Source organism: Diadema setosum, chromosome 1 (genome assembly GCF_964275005.1).
Source record: "Diadema setosum chromosome 1, eeDiaSeto1, whole genome shotgun sequence".
Lineage (NCBI taxonomy): Eukaryota > Metazoa > Echinodermata > Echinoidea > Diadematoida > Diadematidae > Diadema > Diadema setosum.
This window is the reverse complement of record NC_092685.1, coordinates 33,653,743-33,672,591: the sequence shown is the minus strand read 5'-3', so window position 1 is coordinate 33,672,591 and position 18,849 is coordinate 33,653,743. Positions and strand designations below refer to the sequence as shown.

Here is an 18,849-nt window from a genome sequence, read left to right as displayed (position 1 = left end):
CTCAAAGTTCAGGATATGTTCAAGCTCACAACCTGTTTCTTTTCCCGGACGAAACAATACAACAGTCCTGCTTAGCGACGGCGTTAACGCTCCATCGCACGCACTACCGTGAAAGGCGACAGCTTGGATGTGCGAGATAATTATCCAATCACAGGACAGGTCTATTATTAACGATTCTGACCAATACGGTAGCCTGAATGTAAACTTCAGTGCGTTTGTGTCTGTGCCGCTGTACGAATGAATCGGTATGCGTTGTGTGTCAGCTGCGGTGTAGTTTGCGGTAAGTTTTTATTCTCACAAACAATAGAAACAGAAACAAGAGACCCGCGGGTCTAGCGCTCACCTGAGTATCGCAAGTTCACCTTTCACACAGTCACTAATCTAAATTATTCACAGCTCTACTAAAATTTGACCAGGCATTTCTCAAGCAGAAGATGAAAATGTATAATAAGGGCCCAAATTGTTTAAGATTCCTTGATTTGGGGGGATTGGGGCCCCCTGGGGCCCTATGGGTGGGGCATGGAGCCCATTTTGATAAATTGAGATCCCGACCCCCTAGGGATGCTACCTGCCAAGTTTGACGAAAATCCATCGTGAGATTTTCAGGAAGAAGATGAAAAATATATGTACAATTCAGGCCCCCATTTGGACCTTCCCACCAACCCCCCCCCCCCCCTGCCCCCAAGAGGGGCACCCCTGGATCTGCTATGAACAAACTTTATTGTCATTAATGTACTCACTCATAGTATTATCTTAGCTCTATAACTTCTGATTCTAAAGAAGATTGTCTAGCCTCATACCATTTTCAGGTTAACGTTTCTGTTTCTTTCATTATGTCTCAGTACTCCTGTTTTTATTTATGAGGATGTGCCTCGCTTTTTGATTACATCGTATGTTCAGCTTCCTATTTTTCCAGATAGCGGAAAGAAAATCAGCTATCTTGAAATATAAGAAGCTGAAATCCTGGCAAGGAGACAAGATCTTTTTATTTCATGGAAGACAATCATTAAGACGTATCTTCATTCCCGCAAGTTGTACAATAACTTATGCGCTAAAGAATTGTGTCCATTAGGCACTACATAATATATATCAGGTACTGTAAAGAACTAAATGAAATTAGCTGGAAGTCGCCATACACTTCGCTCTCGATTTCATTTCCGTTTCAATCAGGAATAAACCAGAAATTAGTTTGTCTACTGGCAGGAGAAATCAAGTTTACCAATACATACTCCACATTCTAACAGTCGGCATATCTTCATGATCAAAATAAGATAATAGACAGGTGATGTTTTGAATAAAAATACAGAACAACAACCACAAAAAGTACAAACATACTGAACTTCAATGAATTATACTCACCTGTGATATTTTTCGCATAAAGAACAAGCATGGCAATTAAATGACTTCAAGAAATTTGCCAGAAGCTGTGCTTAGGTCACTTGTAATTTCTTGAGGTAAGTATATCTCATATATTCAAGAAATATGCGGAGCCACATCTACTATAATACAAAATGTGAAAGCTGTAGAATGCCAATCACTATGGTTACAACCAACGTTCACAAAGAGATTTGGTTTATTCGTAAAAATAGAAGGAACATATGATCAAACGGATGATGAAGCGGATTCTCTGCCGCGAATGATCACCAAAGCATTAATCTTCCGAGTTAATCCGAATACTGATGTACATATACTTTGATTCAAAGTTTCAAAACGTATCCTAAAAACATTACACCGTACTTCAAAAATATTTAAATTATTGTGTGTTGGCCCTTGATAGCATCCATCTGCCTTTTATTTTCCATCCGTAAAGCGCAAAGAAACGCAACCAAATATTGCTAAATACAGTGAAATGCGTTGTAAAGCACTGTATCATTATCATTATTATTATTATCATTAGAAGTATATTCCATTTCTTTTTTACTTCAATCTGCTTGAAACAGTAGTCAATCCATGTGTCATTTTCATCAAATAGGTATCCTATATATTTGATTTGCGTTATAAATCGCTATTATAGTCATTGGCATTTTTCACCTGTTATCAGCAGTGTATGTTACTGTGTGGTTACAACTACGAATGTTGGTTATGAATCCCACAGACTCGTTCATTAATTGAACTTTAAAAGTAATAGCTGTTTCGAATGTTGCTCGGTACGAATTCAATATGCAGTCAAAGTTATCGGAATGCCATCATAATAGGAGAACTGATAGATCTATATAGAAAACTTGTTAAGTCAGTAAAGATTGCTGTATGCAATCTTTGCGGAATTATTGACTCATTGCATCTTCTGAGCTTTTGAAAAGTGGTGTAAAGTATTTTTGTTTTGAATGTTAAGAATTCGTTTCAACTATGAAAATAAAAAGATATGGTTACCTCATCAATGTCATAGTTCACCCAAGCCGTGATGTATAAAGTGAATTCATGACTTCATTAGACTAATCTTCACCGAACTGATGATCGCTTCTGTAAACCATCAATAAAGTTTTTTGTTTGTTTGTCTTTTTTTCTTTCAGATAGATAGATACCTCTTTAATCATTGTCAAAATGCTTTGGAGTGAAAAGACGCAAACTAACGAACAAAGTGCCATGTATCATCGCGTGATTTTCAAACACTAAGCGTCACCCGACCAATTTTCAAGTGCCGAATGTAATACTATAAATTGTGCGATAGCAGAATTTTAGCAGAACTTCACGATTTTTAAATGTTATGAGAACCTGCTATATAAACAAGAGACCCAGGGGTCTCGCACTCACATTAGTATTGCAAGTTCACCTTCTATGCATTCTTGCAGACTCTTACCTGAGAACATTAGAAACTTGTGGTTGGGGGTAGCTTTGAGAGCTGGTGTCCATTAGCATATTACATCACACTGGTAAAAATACCTGCCAAGTACACTGTACTTTAATTTTCTATACAATGTGGGATTATGCAGTCTGGAAAAAAACAAAAACTTAAGGACATTCCTCAGTTGAGTTTGTGCGCATCCTAGTTGCGCAGGTTGGCAGTGACGTAACAAAGAGCGTAGAAGCACACGCACGAGTGATGATCAAGCTGAGCTAGCTGAGCTGAGCAGCTGCTAGTAGATCGAGCTAGAGTGTATGTGGTACGTACGGATACCCGACAGCTCCCCACCATGGCCGCACTGGGCGGCCTCACTCGGCACGCGTGCCGACGGTATGCGTTACAATCTGTACGTACTACGCAAAGTTCAGCGGTCCGAGCCGTATATACACTGTACATGGTCATAACACTGATCGATGGAATCAGGAAGCTTGGAAGTGGAACTGAGCTGTTTCCATTTTCAATCCATAGATCTGTTTTGTGAAATGCAGTTCATTATCTGTTCATCAACATGGTAAAGTCGAGTGCTATATAGGCCATAGTCGGGGACTACCAGTCTACTAGACTAGTTGTTAAAAAAAAACAAAAAAACAACAACAACAACAACAAAACAGACATGTGACACACATTTCATCTTTAGGTCTAACAACTAAAACAATATGAGTATCTCTGTTAAAATCTAAGATCTAAACTTGTCATTACTGATATAAAATATTGTTTTTTTTAAATATTTTTGGTTACAAAATACAAGGTCACAAAAGTATTATCAAACAAGTATTTATCACTTTCACCATTCAGATATTAATTTTTGATTCATGCATCCTACCAGGGTATATCCCTGCATTGGTTCCTGACCAGATTTGGGGGTCTTTCTACGATGATTTCTGTCACAAGGAGGCTCTGCTAGCACTAAAACGAGTACATGAACCCCTCATTTTTACAATTGTTCTGTATCAAATAACCCTTCTTCTACAATTTGGTCAAGTTTCGTGAAAATGACATGGGTTTTGAATATACAGCATAAGTTTTATGAACCCTCCCTGTCAGGGCATCCCTAGGTTCCTGACCAGATTTTGGGGACTTGTTGCATGGGGCACTGCTAGCACAAAAACAAGCACATGAACCCCCACCTTTTATCATTTTTCTGGAATTAGTAAGCCTTCTTCAATTTGGTCAAGTTTCCTGAAAATGACATGGGATTTGAATGTACAGCATAAGTTTTATGAACCTTGTCCTCTAGCTCACCCCTAACAGAAAATGTCGATGAGAAGGATTTGAGAGATTTTGGTGTTTTCTGCTGCGTGAGGGCGCTGCTTACTCAAGAATGAGAGTGTAAACCCTAACTTTAAAACCTTTTCCTAGTTGTGGGTACCTTTTTTCTGCAATTCTTGCAAATTTGGAGAAAATAATGTGGATTTTGAAAGAATTATGGGGATTTTAGTTTGTCATTCCAGATTTTGTTGTCAATCATGGTCTTGATCCTGTAACGCTATCATTTTGGTACAGGACGGCAGATTAGTCATATTCTTCAAAGTCCCATAGAACTTCGGATGGGTCAAAGTTACGGTATGGAAAGTTTGAAGAAAATGACATGGACTTTACTTTAACTGAGGAATGTCCTTAAAGCCCTACCACTTTTGATTCTAGAGAAGAATATTATTGAATATTCCTTAATTAAGGAGGTTTGGACCCCCTGGGGCCCCCAAGGAAAGCATGGTGCCCATTCAAACACTTTGAGATCCTATCTCCATAGGAATGCTACTTGCCAAGTTTGGTAAAAATCACTGTTGTTTTCAGCCAGATGAAAATTTAGGTCCCCCCCCCCCCCACCTCCGAGTCGAGGGGGGGGGGGGCAGCCCTGGATCTGCAATTAACAAACTTGGAACTACAGTCATCAATACTGTAACAAGTAATTTTGCTTTATCACTTCTAGTTCTAGCGAAGAACTGTAAATATTCCTTCATGTGGGGGGGGGGGGGGGGGGGGAATTAGGCCCCCTTGGGTCCCCTAAGGGGAGCATGGTGCCCTGTTGAACAAATTGAGATATTAACCCCCTGGCATGCTACCTGTCAAGTTAAGTGAATACTAATCAAGGGGTTTTCAACGATGATAAACATGTACAATTTACATTACCATTTGGACCCATCCCACCCCACTCCCTTGGGTCCCGGGGGGGGGGGGGGGGGGGGGGGGCACCCCTGAATCTGCCATGAACAAACTTGAAACAACAGTCATCAATATACTGACTCATTGTATTAACTAAGCTCAATCACTTCTGGTTCTAGAGGAAATCTTTAAAGACTCCTTACTTGGGGGGGGGGGGGGGGCCCTGGGGGCCCCAAGGTGGGGCATGGTGCCCATCTATCCCCCTAGGGATGCTACCTGCCAAGTTTGGAGAAAATTCATTGTGGGGGTTTTCAAGAAAAAGATGAAAATTTACAATTCAGGCCACAATTTAGGCCCCCTAGGACCCCCCAGTTTGGGCATGGTGCCCATTTGATGGGAATGAGATTCTGGTCCCCCTAGGGATGCTACCTGCCAAGTTTGGTGAAAATTCGTCATGGCATTTGCAAAAAAAAATATGAAAATGTACAATTTGGGCCCCATTAGGACCCCTCCCCACCCCTCCCCTGGGTCCCAAGGGGGGCACCCCTGATTCTGCCATGAACAAACTTGAAACTACAGTCATTAATGTACTAACTCACAGTATTAATTTAGCTCTATCACTTCTTGTTCTAGAGAAGAAGATCTTTTAAGATTCCTTAAATTTGGGGGTTTGGGTCCCTCTGGGGGCCCCCCAGGTGGGGTATGGTGCCCACTTGAACAAATTGAGATCCTATCCCCCTAGGGATGCTACCTGCCAAGTTTGGTGAAAATCGGTCAAGGGGTTCTCAAGAAGAAGATGAAAATGTAAAAAGTTGACGCACGACGGACGACGGCCGCCAGACGCTGGATGAAGAGCAATCGCAACAGCTCACTTGAGCCTTTGGCTCAGGTGAGCTAAAAAGAGGCAAAGCTTAAGAAATAAATAAATGCAGGTGATCATGCTCAATATCTTAAGTTAGATATTACAATCAGTCATGCGGATGTATTATGTTTCATTTACATGTTATTTGATTTCTATAAGATACACTACCTTGAAATTGAAGTCCCCTTCCCTCCTTGATGAACATTTAGTCAGGTTTTCGCTAAAGGTACTTACTAGGAAACGCTATATAAAAACAACAACAAATGCTACTATACATGTAGAGATGACCCACAAATGTATACATCCATGAAACACTACCGTACGTTATGATAAGAATCTGTTTTTTTTTTAATGAACTTGGTCTTGGTAGATGGAAAGATGAAAAAAAAAAAGGGTAAAGTGTAGCACTCTATTATCAAGTACGGATGATTGCAAAAAAGGGTGTATTCCCGCCTTTTATAGGGAGGTAAACGATGAAAAGCTTAGTATGCTATTAAATAAAGGCTTGTAGCCAGAACTGATTCACGATCACCTTTAAAGGTAGGGAATCCCATTTGCATGCCTTAAATGAAGAGTTGTATAAATACAGTGGTATGTTGAAGAGAGTATCATTTTAGAAACTCCCATAAAGTATTGAAAGTGGAAGGTAACATCTAGTACATTTTTATTGACCGTTAGATTTTGAATTGAATTCTTTTCGGGGCTCACCGTAAATTCCAGTACATTACTAGGCTACCTTTGCAGACCCTTGCACTGCATGTGTGTCCATCATGTATATTTTGTGAATAAAGTTCATCAAAACTTACAAACATTTCTATATACATTCTTGCCACACACTCTATATGTTATTACATCAGCTCTTATACTTTTAGATTTGTGTTTATAGATAAAAAATACAGAAGACTGCAACAAAAAGGCTTAAGTGTGGCTGACACACAGAACTACTGAGTAGTTGAGTTTTGTGCATTATTCAAATTGTAGATAACTGTTGACTTCCAAATTTCTAAGCAGTGGCCTAAACAAGTCCCCTGAGGTTCATATTTAATGTTTTGCTGCATTTTGGGAGTTCTGTAAAAGGTATCCCCTACCTTTAACACTTCATAAAGGCCCCCTTTAACTTTAATAGTAACGATAGCTTGTACGAGATAAAGTAAGTTAGCGTCCCTGACTGTGGTTCTTTTGTCTTTTTCAAATTAGTAGACATAATGCCGATTCTACGGCACTATTGCTCCATTACGTCACTTCCTGCTATCAATGACAAAGAAAGAATGATGGTTACTTGATTATCTACCTGTTGATAGCATGAAGCTCACCTTTCATTGTTCAAGGTTTCAAGGTACACACACGGAGAGTTTGCAAGTTCGCTACATCACGTATTAGCCCAGTTATAAAGTATCAGAAATTTTGCAGCGTGATTCTAAGTTGTATCTAATTTTTTTTAGCGCCATTTTAGCGTCACATCTTACAACTTCATGAAAAGTGGTGCGTGTATCATTTCAAACGCACATCGCTGGTCATGCAGTCTTGCTCAGCTCACCGGTATTGCGCAATCTAAAGCCCTCACCGCCGCCGCGGGCACCATGCTTTTTGTCTTTGATGGGGTCACGAGCAGTGGCTCATTAGCATACGCCCTAACAACAGGGGCGGAGTCTCGATCGGGCAAGAACAATAGGTTCGAAACGCAACGCAAAGACGAGGGATAAAACAAGAGACCCGCGGGTCTAGCGCTCACCCGAGTATCGCAAGTTCACCTTTCACGCAGTCACTAATCTAAATCATTCACAGCTCTACTAAAATTTGACCAGGCTTCTCAAGTAGAAGATGAAAATGTACAATAAGGGCCGAAATTTTTAAAGATTCCTTAATTTGGGGGGATTGGGGGCCCCCTGGGGCCCTCTGGGTGGGGCATGGTGCCCATTTTGATAAATTGAGATCCTGACCCCCTAGGGATGCTACCTGCCAAGTTTGACGAAAATCCATCATGAGGTTTTCAGGAAGAAGATGAAAATGTACAATTCAGGCCCCCATTTGGACCTTCCCAACCCCCCCCCCCCCCCCCTGCCCCCAAGAGGGGCACCCCTGGATTTGCTATGAACAAACTTGAAACTACAGTCATTAATGTACTCACTCATAGTATTATCTTAGCTCTATAACTTCTGATTCTAGAGAAGATTTTTAAAGATTCCTTCATTTTGGGGGTGTGGGCCCCCCCTGGGGGCCCCCTGGGTGGGGCATGGTGCCCATTTTAACAAATTGAGATCCTAACCCCTTAGGGATGCTACCTGCCAAGTTTGGTGAAAATGGGTCATGGGGTTCTCAAGAAGAAGATAAATATGTACAATTTAGGCCCCATTAGGACCCCTCCTCATTCCCCTCCCCTGGGTCCCAAGGGGGGCACCCCTGATTCTGCCATGAACAAACTTGAAACTACAGTCATTAATGTACTAACTCATAGTATTAACTTAGCTCTATCACTTCTGGTTTTAGAGAAGAAGATTTTTACAGATTCCTTAATTTTGGGGGGGGGGGGGGGTTTGGGCCCCCTGGGGGCCCCCTGGGTGGGGCATGGTGCCCATTTTAACAAATTGAGTTCCTAACCCCCTAGGGATGCTACCTGCCAAGTTTGATGAAAATCGGTCTTGGGGTTTTCAAGAAGAAGATAAAAATGTAAAAGTTTACGCACGACGGACGACGGACGCCGCACGACGGACGAAGGGCGATCGCAATAGCTCACTTGAGCCTTTGGCTCAGGTGAGCTAAAAATTGTAAGCGAAAAAAACTGTCTCAGAAAAACCATGATTTGGGATACACTTTTACTCATATTGTCACAATGAAATTTTCTGTACAGATAGACAAAACATCAAAGAATCGGAATCCGTATTAATTTTTTTTTGACCCGAGTAATGCTTCCCCTTCATTTTTGGCTTACTACAGGAAAACTCTCCGTGCCACTTACGACTCATTTTGACAGAGTGCCACACAAATGGTTTATTGGTAAAAATCTCCAGATAATAGCTATGATGAGATTATGCTTATCAACAGAAGACTATCCCTATCTGTCAATCTCAACTCATCTCTGTAAGTGAGAATGGACTTATGAGGATATCAATCATTATGAACAGTTAATCAACAGTCTGGCAGGCAAGAAAGGAGCTATACTAATGCTTACGCAGTAACCAGATGATACCCTGCATTATCCAAGAAACCTTCACCACAGACCTCTCTTTCATTTCCTATATACAAACTGCTGCCAATACAAGGTATGGAATTTTGCGTGTTTTCTTTGAGAATATGCCTCTCACAATGCTTATTACACCTTGGTGAAAATGTCTCATTTAGTGGCATTTTAGCGGGGATTTATCTAAGTTGTATTGAACATTACAAAGTCTTTTGCACTTCTAATACTTTGCCCTGCACATCAATATAGTTCATTTATGTTCATACCTGTCAAATTCCTGGCGAGAACCCCGATGATGTACATTTTATTTCACCTTAAAGTCTTGTTTTCAGTCATTCACACATTGTGCAGTACAGACAATTATGACAAATATATATTTCACATAGTCAGATGATGTAAGAAGTATTATATTCCACATACTAAGAATCTTGCAATAGGATTGGTCAAGAGCTGATCATGTGATAAAGCGTAGTTTTGCCCATCACATCACCTGAGAAGAAAAGTTTGTTACACTCTATGTTGATAGTCCCTTTTGTTTCGCTGATCTCTTCAGTCCATACAGTCCTAACTCGAGATGAGTATGCGCGAAATAAAAGTGCGTTGCACTGTGGACTATCATTTAACTAGGTCACTTGATAGTCCACAGTGCAACGCACTTTCACTTTGGTGCCGCGCGGTGCGCGCAGCAAATTCATTGTTTTGTCATAAGTACGCGCACACGTCTAAAGTAAACTAGCCTAAGCCCTAAGGATACCTAAAGACAGCTAAAACGGTTTCAGATGTGGAATAAAATCGGAATTTCTAGGACCCTAGATGTGGAATATAAAGGAAATAATCAACTTTAAGTTTCAGGCAATGAGATAAACTATCACTTTATTATGACTTTATTATGCTAACTTGATTGAAAGAAATAGATCAAACCTTTGTAAAACATGGAAAATTGTAAATGAGATTTTGGGGAGAAGTAGCAAATCTGTATTGCCACCTTTTATTGAACGTTGTGGTCAAAAAATTGAAAATCATAAAGAAATAGCAAATGTTTTCAACCAGTATTTTGCAAATGTAGGAGTCTCAATCTCAGAAAACATTCAAAGCTGTCCGAAGCATTTTACAGATTATTTGAGCTCGAAAACATCAGTTTCCACTTTCTTCTGTCCTACCAATGAGTCGGAAATAGTTGAAATTGTGAAAGACATGAATTGTAAGATTTCATGTGGTCATGATGGTCTTAGTCCTAAATTTGTAAAACAAATTATTCATTATATTGCTCGTCCCCTGGCTTTTATATTCAATCAATCGCTATGCTCAGGTAAGGTCCCAGACTCCCTCAAACTTGCAAAGGTAATTCCTGTTTATAAGAAGAATAATAAATTTTTGATAGAAAATTATAGACCAATTTCTCTTCTTCCAACTTTTTCCAAAATAATTGAACGCATTGTATAGAAACGATTGTATAAGTATTTGTCTGAAAATGACTTTCTCATAAAAGAACAATTTGGTTTTCGGCCCTCCTCTTCGACAGAATCAGCATTGTTACACACCTTGGAACAAGTCATTTTATCCCTCGAAAAAAAAAGAAATTCCTTTGGCTATGTACATTGACCTGAGCAAAGCGTTTGACTCACTGGACCATAACATACTCTTGCACAAGCTAGAACACTACGGTATTCGTGGTGTACCTCATTCTTGGTTTGTTGATTACTTGAGTGGACGACAACAATACACCAGCTTCAACGGTGCTAAGTCGGACCTCATGCCCGTATCTCATGGCGTGCCCCAAGGTAGTATCCTTGGCCCTCTTCTCTTTTTGATTTATGTCAACGATGTTATCAATTCATCGAAAGTTTTTCGTTTTGTAATTTATGCTGATGATATTAATATTATATATTCACATTCTGATCAGAAAATGCTTAACCAAATTGTTAATGAAGAAGTGCAATCCTTATGCAACTGGTTCAAGGCAAATAAACTACAAATGAATATTAGTAAAAAGAAAAATATGTGATTTTTCAATCTTCCAGAAGACAGATACAATTTTATCCAAACTTTTCTATAAAAATTGGTAATAATGAAATTGAAAAGGTTGCCACAATAAATCTTTTAGGGGTGTATATTGACGAAAAGTTGTCCTGGAATAACCATATAAATTATGTCCACGGAAAGATAAGTGTTGCACTTGGTATGATGTTCAAGCTTCGCTCGTTAATCCCGAAAAATACACTGTTAATGCTTTACAATGCCTTTATCTTGCCGTACTTAGACTATTGTAATCTCGTCTGGTCAGGGACCAGCCAGAGACAATTAGATCGGCTAACGGTCCTCCAAAAGAAAGCCATTCGCCTTTGTACAAATTCCCTCAATCTTGCCCACACCCCTCCATTATTTAAGGACTTGCAAACGTTAAATTTTCGAGACAGAATTTCATTCAAACTTGGTATTTTTATGTATAAATATGTTCGCTCAGTTTTGCCAGATATATTTAATGATTATTTTTCTACTCATGCCAAGAAACATTCTTTCAATACTAGAAATAAACAATGTTATGTTTCACCATTTTATCGTCTGAAAATTAGTCAATCCAACTCAATAAAGTACAAAGGGGCTAAGTTGTGGAATATGTTAAGCATAAAACTGAAAACTGCTAACACATTGAATCTTTTTATGGCTCAATATAAGCAGCTTTTTCTTAATCTGTACTGATTGTTTGCTATATATGAATGAATGATGAAAATTGTGCAATTCCCATACAAACCTTTGACAAATACCCTGCATGTTTGTTTTGTTTTGTATTGTATTGTATTGTAATATATTGTATTAGTTCAGTCGTTGTTTTGTTTCCTGTTTCCTGTTTCCATCATAATATATTGTTGATTTTGTAACGGTCTCTAATCTAAGTTCTATTTTGATATATATATATGTTTCATTCAAAACTGTGATTTTAAACTATATTGTAAAGGGAATCTCCACTTCCAAGCCCTGGGCTTTTGCGTGATTTCCTCCTTTGACTCACACATTTATGTAAATATTTTATATGTGATTTCATGAAATGAATAAATTGAATTGAATTGAATTGAATTGAACTTCCTTGGCGATCTGAATGTGTACGCTATCTTTCCTCAGCTGCGCTTCGGAAAGATAGCTACATCCAGATCACCTTGGAAGTGATAGTTTGTCCCATCACCTTCACCAACGTTGATTATTTGCTTACTACCATTCTTCGTTTTGAATTGCATGCTTTATATGAATGAAATGTATAATGATTAAGAGCTATGCTGTATCTTTCTTTCTTTCTCTTTAAAATGAATAAACTGCACTGAACCATTATCACTAGTACATGTATTTAATACCTGTTGGTGGTAATGCACAAAGTCATTGTTTGATAGAACATACATACATTCATGAAGAACATTCTTTTCACATAATCAGCTTATGTGAGAAGCACTGCCTAAATACAGACTTGAGTTTAAAAGTGTAAAGACAGAGCTTATGCTTCTTCGGCAAATTTGCACACTAAAATATTTTTTGTTTCATCAACAACAATACTTTGTTTCAAAATGTGAATATGACATACAAACAGTTAAAATGAGTAAGCTGACACAGCACACAGATATCCTAATATCTGCCCTAAATGTAATTGCCTAAAGTAAGCACAGCTAATAGAAAGTTGGTGTATAGAAACTTGGCGAGCATTTGCCACTTACCGAGCTTACCTCTATTCCTCCAGGTTTCTTGAAAGACAGAAAGTGTGATTGTTTTGGTGATTGCAGCTGTTCTAAACTGTCCAGTTTGAAGTTTAGGTTCCAGTAGGCCAACTCCTCTGATGACAGAAACACATCTTCCCCAGGATCTTGTTTTACTGCATACACAATTCGGAAGAGTGAGTCAGTTTGTGGGTAGAACATATGGGCTTGATTACACATCATTTCCTTCCAGTAAGATGATTTATTTAAGTACAGAGGGTCGTGAATGTATATTTATGAAATGCGGTTTTTGGATTGATCAGAATAGTGGAGAAGTTTCTATTTGTTAAGCTACAGAACATGCTGGTGAAATGTCTTGTGAATTCCATAACTTTTTGTGTAGTGTTCACATACAGGTAATAAAACAGTAGAAAAAGAGATCCTATCCCCCTAGGGATGCTACCTGCCAAGTTTGGTGAATACTCATCAAGGGGTTTTCAAGAAGAATACGAACATGTACAATTTAAGTCCCTATTTGGAGGCACACGTATGTAATAAATTCTCTTAACATTAAGTTTTTATTCATGCAATGATTTCAAGTGTGAATGTAGTCCCAACAGAGGAGCATAATACACCACCCAAAAATGGATATATTAGCACAGCTGATCTTTGTACATGGGTGATTAAAAAAAAATATGTATTTTTAAATATCAGTTCTTACGAACCTCCTTTCAAGTACTTTGTGATATCAGGGCTGGACTTCTGTCTGCTTGATGCTTTTGCTGCTGCTGGTTGCTTGCTCTTGCTCTGCCTCAGATACTGCTCTACCACAATGTTCATCTTGTGAGGGGCAGGGTTGAGGCCCTGGGGGATCATTCTTGGGCTGCACGGGTACAGGTGTAAGGACTTGCTATTTCCCTGGAGTGCTGTATGAATTCCTTTCTTGCTGTACTGGCTGCGATCATAAATCTTAAAAGGAACATATAAAGATTTAACAAGGTTGTCATTTAATTCAAGTTCAGTGAAAATACTATCATCTGTTCTTGATCTATTTCAAGTTTATTTCTTGAAATTGATTTTAAGTGGGTATTTTTTTTTTATAAAAGACACTTAATTGTGACTACCAGGTACACAACATGTAAAATGCAAGCTCCCGGTAATTAAAGGTTTTATTTTTTGCCAAACGGGTTGTTCAATCCACTTCAAATTCCACTTCAAGGAGACCTCTGGATGATTTTCAGATTTTTACATTTTAACAACTATGAATTAGTTATATTGAGGACAGAGTTTCATAATTTATGAAAATTGGGATGAAGAATAAGATTATTTTCGAAATTTATAACAAACTGCAATGAACAAGGATGATGACGTGGCAGAGTCACCATAAGAATGCGCGAGTTGGGGCTCAAGGAAACAGAACAAAAGAAGTAGGCATGCATAGATTATACACAGGTGAATTTGCAAGCAAGCGGTATTGTAATGGAATCACACTGCCATTACATTTCTGAAATATGTGAGGCTCTTTGTCATCATCCTTGTTCAGTGTAATTTGTTCAAGTTTTTTCAAAGTATTGTTTCTCTGCTCAAGAACCACAATAAATTCCACAAATCTATACATGGAGCTGTTGATTCATGTACTATATGATGTGAAACTATGAAAATCGTCTGGAATGCCCCTTTAATGTATTTTTCTTTCCTTTTCTTTTCTTTTCTTTCTTCTTCTTTTGTTACTGTTAACGCTGATTTTGTTAATGCTATTGTGTTTCTAGTCTATTTGTATGAGTAGCAAAAGTGCGCTTAGAAACGTCAGTATGAAGCACCATATAAATGCAATTATTATTATTATTATTATTTAAGCATTGTTGATTCAAAATAGTTATTTTAAGCAATCACAGAATTTACAGTCAAATTCTTATTTTTGTCGAAAGTGATTTCAGATGAAACACAAACTTAAGATAATGGTGCAAAAGCAGTATTTTTCTTTGCTGTACACAAAGATGGCCGACATTACCATCGTTTTCTGCGCTGGATAAACCATGATGGCCATTCTTACAGTCCATGCTTTTTAGATCGATACCAAATTTGCCTGCAACGTTTTGCAACCTTACGAGTAAGAACCAATTTTGCACTCACAGGTTCGCTTCTTTTTTGCCCTAACTCCCTTCAAGTGTGCACTGTGTGCATATCCTCACATGCAGACAAAGGACATACAGCAAAGGCATAGATTCGAGTATGAGTATCATCAATAAGAAGATTTACAGTCTTCTAATGATGTCTGTACCCAAACGTATTAATCGCATTTTATCCGTCAGTTATCCTTCAGTGGTGGTACAACACTGGTCTGTCAAGAAGAGAGCCCGAAGTTCAGAAACAATGAAATGTGGGAGAGAAATCAGAAAATGAAAGCTGAGATAGAAAAAGAGAGAGATTGAGAGAGTTGGAAAAAGAAATAGAGAGAGAGAGAGAGAATGAGAGCGGGAAAGGAAGAGGAAAGACAGAAAAGAAAACTAGAAATGTCGCTATGGCGACTGGTATGCCTCCGCCATAATGCATGGTTCTCTGAATAGGTCTATAGCACAATGTTTTGACAATGTGTGATGACAGTTTCATATAACTGGCAAAATATTAAAATGACAGGTTTGTCACAAATGCATTCAGTGTTCACTTTTCTTGAACTAGGTTTATTTGGATGAATGGCTATACTGTCTAAGAGTGCAGGTATTTGGGGATTTGAGGATTTGTATTGAACTTTTGACCCTTTTATAAGTTTGAAGAAGAAGTGAAATTTAGCACTTTCACTTCACCTTTGACCTTTTGGCAAGAAACTTCCAAGAGAATCTGTATTGGGTAATACATGCATACACCAAGTTTCAAGAAAAAATCCTGCAGGCGTTGCACAGATAAGAGAGAAATAATGACATTTTGATGAGTTGACCTTGACCTTTGACCCCTGACCTTAGACCCATGACCCGTAAATTCCCTACATGATCACTGTCAGTCAATACATGTATATGTGACCGTGCACCTCAAAACGAACATAAAGTCGCACACAATGATTTTGCGTGAGGACTGGAAATAAGTGAAATGGGTCAACCTAGCCGAACTTGACTTTTTCATATTTTCTGAAAGAGCGGGTCTTCTTTTACATTATGCTAAAATTTGGTACATTAAAACGGGTAGGAAAGTGTGTTTTTTTAGCAGTTTATCTCGAACATTTTTGGTAGAATAGTGTGATTAGGTGTGTCTTTAGAGTCCCTTTTTCATTTCTGAAAAACCTTGTCCACACTCTTCACTTTCAACTCTAATTACTTTTGAAAGGATAGTGCTACCGCTTTGAACGTTGGCATTAATTATGGGCAGAATGTGTTAATGAGGCATGCTTAATTTCAGTTTAATCTAATAATTCCTTCATTGTTGTTACTCTGGTGGTTTACTTCCTGTTTTTTGTCCCATTCATCGCACAGCCAGCACGGTTTGGTAAAGATTAAGCGCTTGAATAGACACTGTACTTCACAGCCTCTCTTCTCAGTTCACACTTTTCCTGAGTTTGTGCTTTCTTTCCAATATTTAGATAGGTTAGGAGAGGCCATTTGATTTGAGTTATACATCATTTTAAAGCTTAAAGTCTGCTCTTTCAGAATATGGTCTTAACTAAAAATTCATGTCAGGCGACTTTGTGTTTGTTTTGAGGTGCAGGGTCACATACAGTCAAACTCGGATACCTCGAATTCGTCGGGACTGAAGAAAATGGTTCGACGTACGCGAATTTCGAGGTACGCGTACGTCGAATTTTCTTCGACTTATCCGATGTTTATCGATGTTCGACGTTTATCGATGTTCAACATGTCTGTTATAGTGCCTACTGATTGTTTGCATGCTTGTCAATTTGAATTGAATCAACTTTTATATGAATGAATTGAGTGAAAATCGGAAATGAAATCAAAATTTCAGAAATAAAGATTTTGGTGGCCCGATCGCGCCACCAAAAAAAAAAAAAAAAAAAAAAAAAAAAAATCGGATGTTTGCCTTTACTTTTGAAAATGAACAGCGGTAACAATCGGCTACGTAAGATGCTAAAATAAATGTCAGGGTTTGCGTTTAATTGTGGAAATGAATGACGGTAATATTCGACTCGGTATGATACTAAAATAAATGTCGGATGTTTGCTCATACTTTTGGAAATGAATAACGATAAGACTCAGCTCCGTATGGTGCTAAAACTAATGTTAGATATTTGATTTTGCGTTCGGAAATGAATAAGGATAACATTCGGCTCCGGAAGATGCTGAAATAAATGTCGAATTTTTGCTATGACGTTCGGAAATGAAAAACAATAACATTCAACTCCGTACGATGGTTAAATAAATGTCGGATGTTTCCTTATACTTTCGGAAGTAAATAGCAATAGCATTCGGCTCCGGAAGATGCTAAAATAGATGTCAGATGATCGTTTTTATGTTCGGAAGAAAATAGCAGTAATATTCTGCTCCATCATGTCCATATGATGCTAGAATAACTGTCTGATGTTTGCTTTTAGATTTCGAAATGAATAACAGTATTAACATTCAGCTGCATTTAATGGTAAAATTAATGTTTGATGTTTGCTTTGACGTTCGGAAAAGAGTAACAGTAATATTCAACTCCTGACAATGATGAAATAAATGCTGGATGTTTGCTTTTACGTTCGAAAGTAAATTGCAATAACATTTAGCTCCGGAAGATGCTAAAATAAATGTTGAATGTTTGCTTTGATGTTCTTAAGTGAATAACAATAATATTCAACTCCGTATCGTACGCTGATAACTTATGCCGTATGTGTGCTTTTACGTTCGAAAGTAAATGTCAATAGCATTCAGCTCCGGAAGATGCTAAAAATACATGTCGAATGATTGCTTTTACGTTTGGCATGTTTGGAAGTGAACAGCAGTAACATTCTGCCCCATACGATGATAAAAGATATTGGATATTTGCTACGGTACATTTCGAAATAAATATCAGTAACATTCAGCTATACGTTTCATGGTCCAAAATGTCTGATGTCTGACTTGACGTTCAAAGATGAAAAACAGTAACATTCGGCTCCGTGCGATGATAAAAAATTGTCAGATGATTCATTTCACTTTCGGAAGTGGACAGCAGTAACATTCAGCTCCGTTCGATAATGAAATAAATGTCTGATGTTTGAAATGAATAACGGTAATATTCTGCTCCGTACGATGCAAAAATAAATAACAGATTGTTGCTTTAACATTTGGAAATGATTAATGGTATTAATCCGCTCAGTTAGATGCTAAAACAAATAGCGGATGTTTGCTTTCACGTTTGGAAATGGATTAGGATAGTATTCAGCTCCGTAAGATTCTAAAATGAATGTCGGTTGTTTGCTCTTACATTTAAAAATGAATAACGGTAACTTTCGGCTTTTTACAATGCTAAAACAAATGTCGGATGCTAACAAATGTCAGCAAATGTTCCCATTTTCTCATTTCAAACGTAAGTTTTGACCTCCTCAATATAATGGGCATCAACTTTTTAAATAATCTCTACGCCTATTTGTCAAATCTTTAAACACAGAGTAAGATGATTGAATTTTCTATTCATTTGTTTTAGACATGGGCATCTGTATCACTTCAATAATGCTTAATATTAATTTGTCTATGTTTAGTAGGACCGATTTAGTTTTTCTTATGTTTTTCCTGATTTTTTTTTTTTTTTTTTTTGGTCACCAGATTTTACCTTCGACCACCAGAAAATAAAAATCAATGATATTGGTGGCCCGATAAAACTTAGTGCGGAGCCCTGTGTATTCTATTCTTCATTGTGATCGGCCTATACTTCCAGATTTTCATAATCGCATTGCTGGAAAAAAAAAGTTTCAGTGCTTGCGTTCTCGGGGAAGTAAACTTCGTGAAAGGCAAAAAAAAAAATAGTTTAAAAAAAGGCACTACGAGAGATATTGATGTTTTCACAGTGGAGCGTGATTAATGGCAAAGATATAACTGTCAACGTAAGCAGGTGCGCCCCGACGGCTGAGAAATCTACGCGCACGGTATGACTGTCTCCATCAAAAATCAAAACACAGTGGTTAAAGAAAAGCAAATGATGGGGCAGCGCGTAGTGCTATCGTAAAGCACTCCATTGGCACGGGTGCTATGTGCATACCATGTACGTGTGTTCGGTAGGT

At 38.2% G+C, this 18,849-nt stretch overlaps 1 protein-coding gene across 3 annotated transcripts in view; it reads right to left on the bottom strand.

Moving 5' to 3' along the window:
• The window catches only part of LOC140235642 (Fanconi anemia group M protein homolog), a 387,390-nt gene that overhangs the window by 245,684 nt on the left and 122,857 nt on the right, over positions 1-18,849 (bottom strand). For 2 of the 3 annotated variants that reach the window (XM_072315655.1, XM_072315669.1), the window contains exons 11-12: positions 13,391-13,634; positions 12,687-12,841 (exon numbers count right to left, since the gene is read on the bottom strand). In XM_072315655.1, the coding sequence (XP_072171756.1) occupies positions 12,687-12,841; positions 13,391-13,634 (399 nt within the window). The remainder of the gene's footprint in view (positions 1-12,686; positions 12,842-13,390; positions 13,635-18,849) is intronic. The other variant, XM_072315661.1, reaches the window with a different exon arrangement.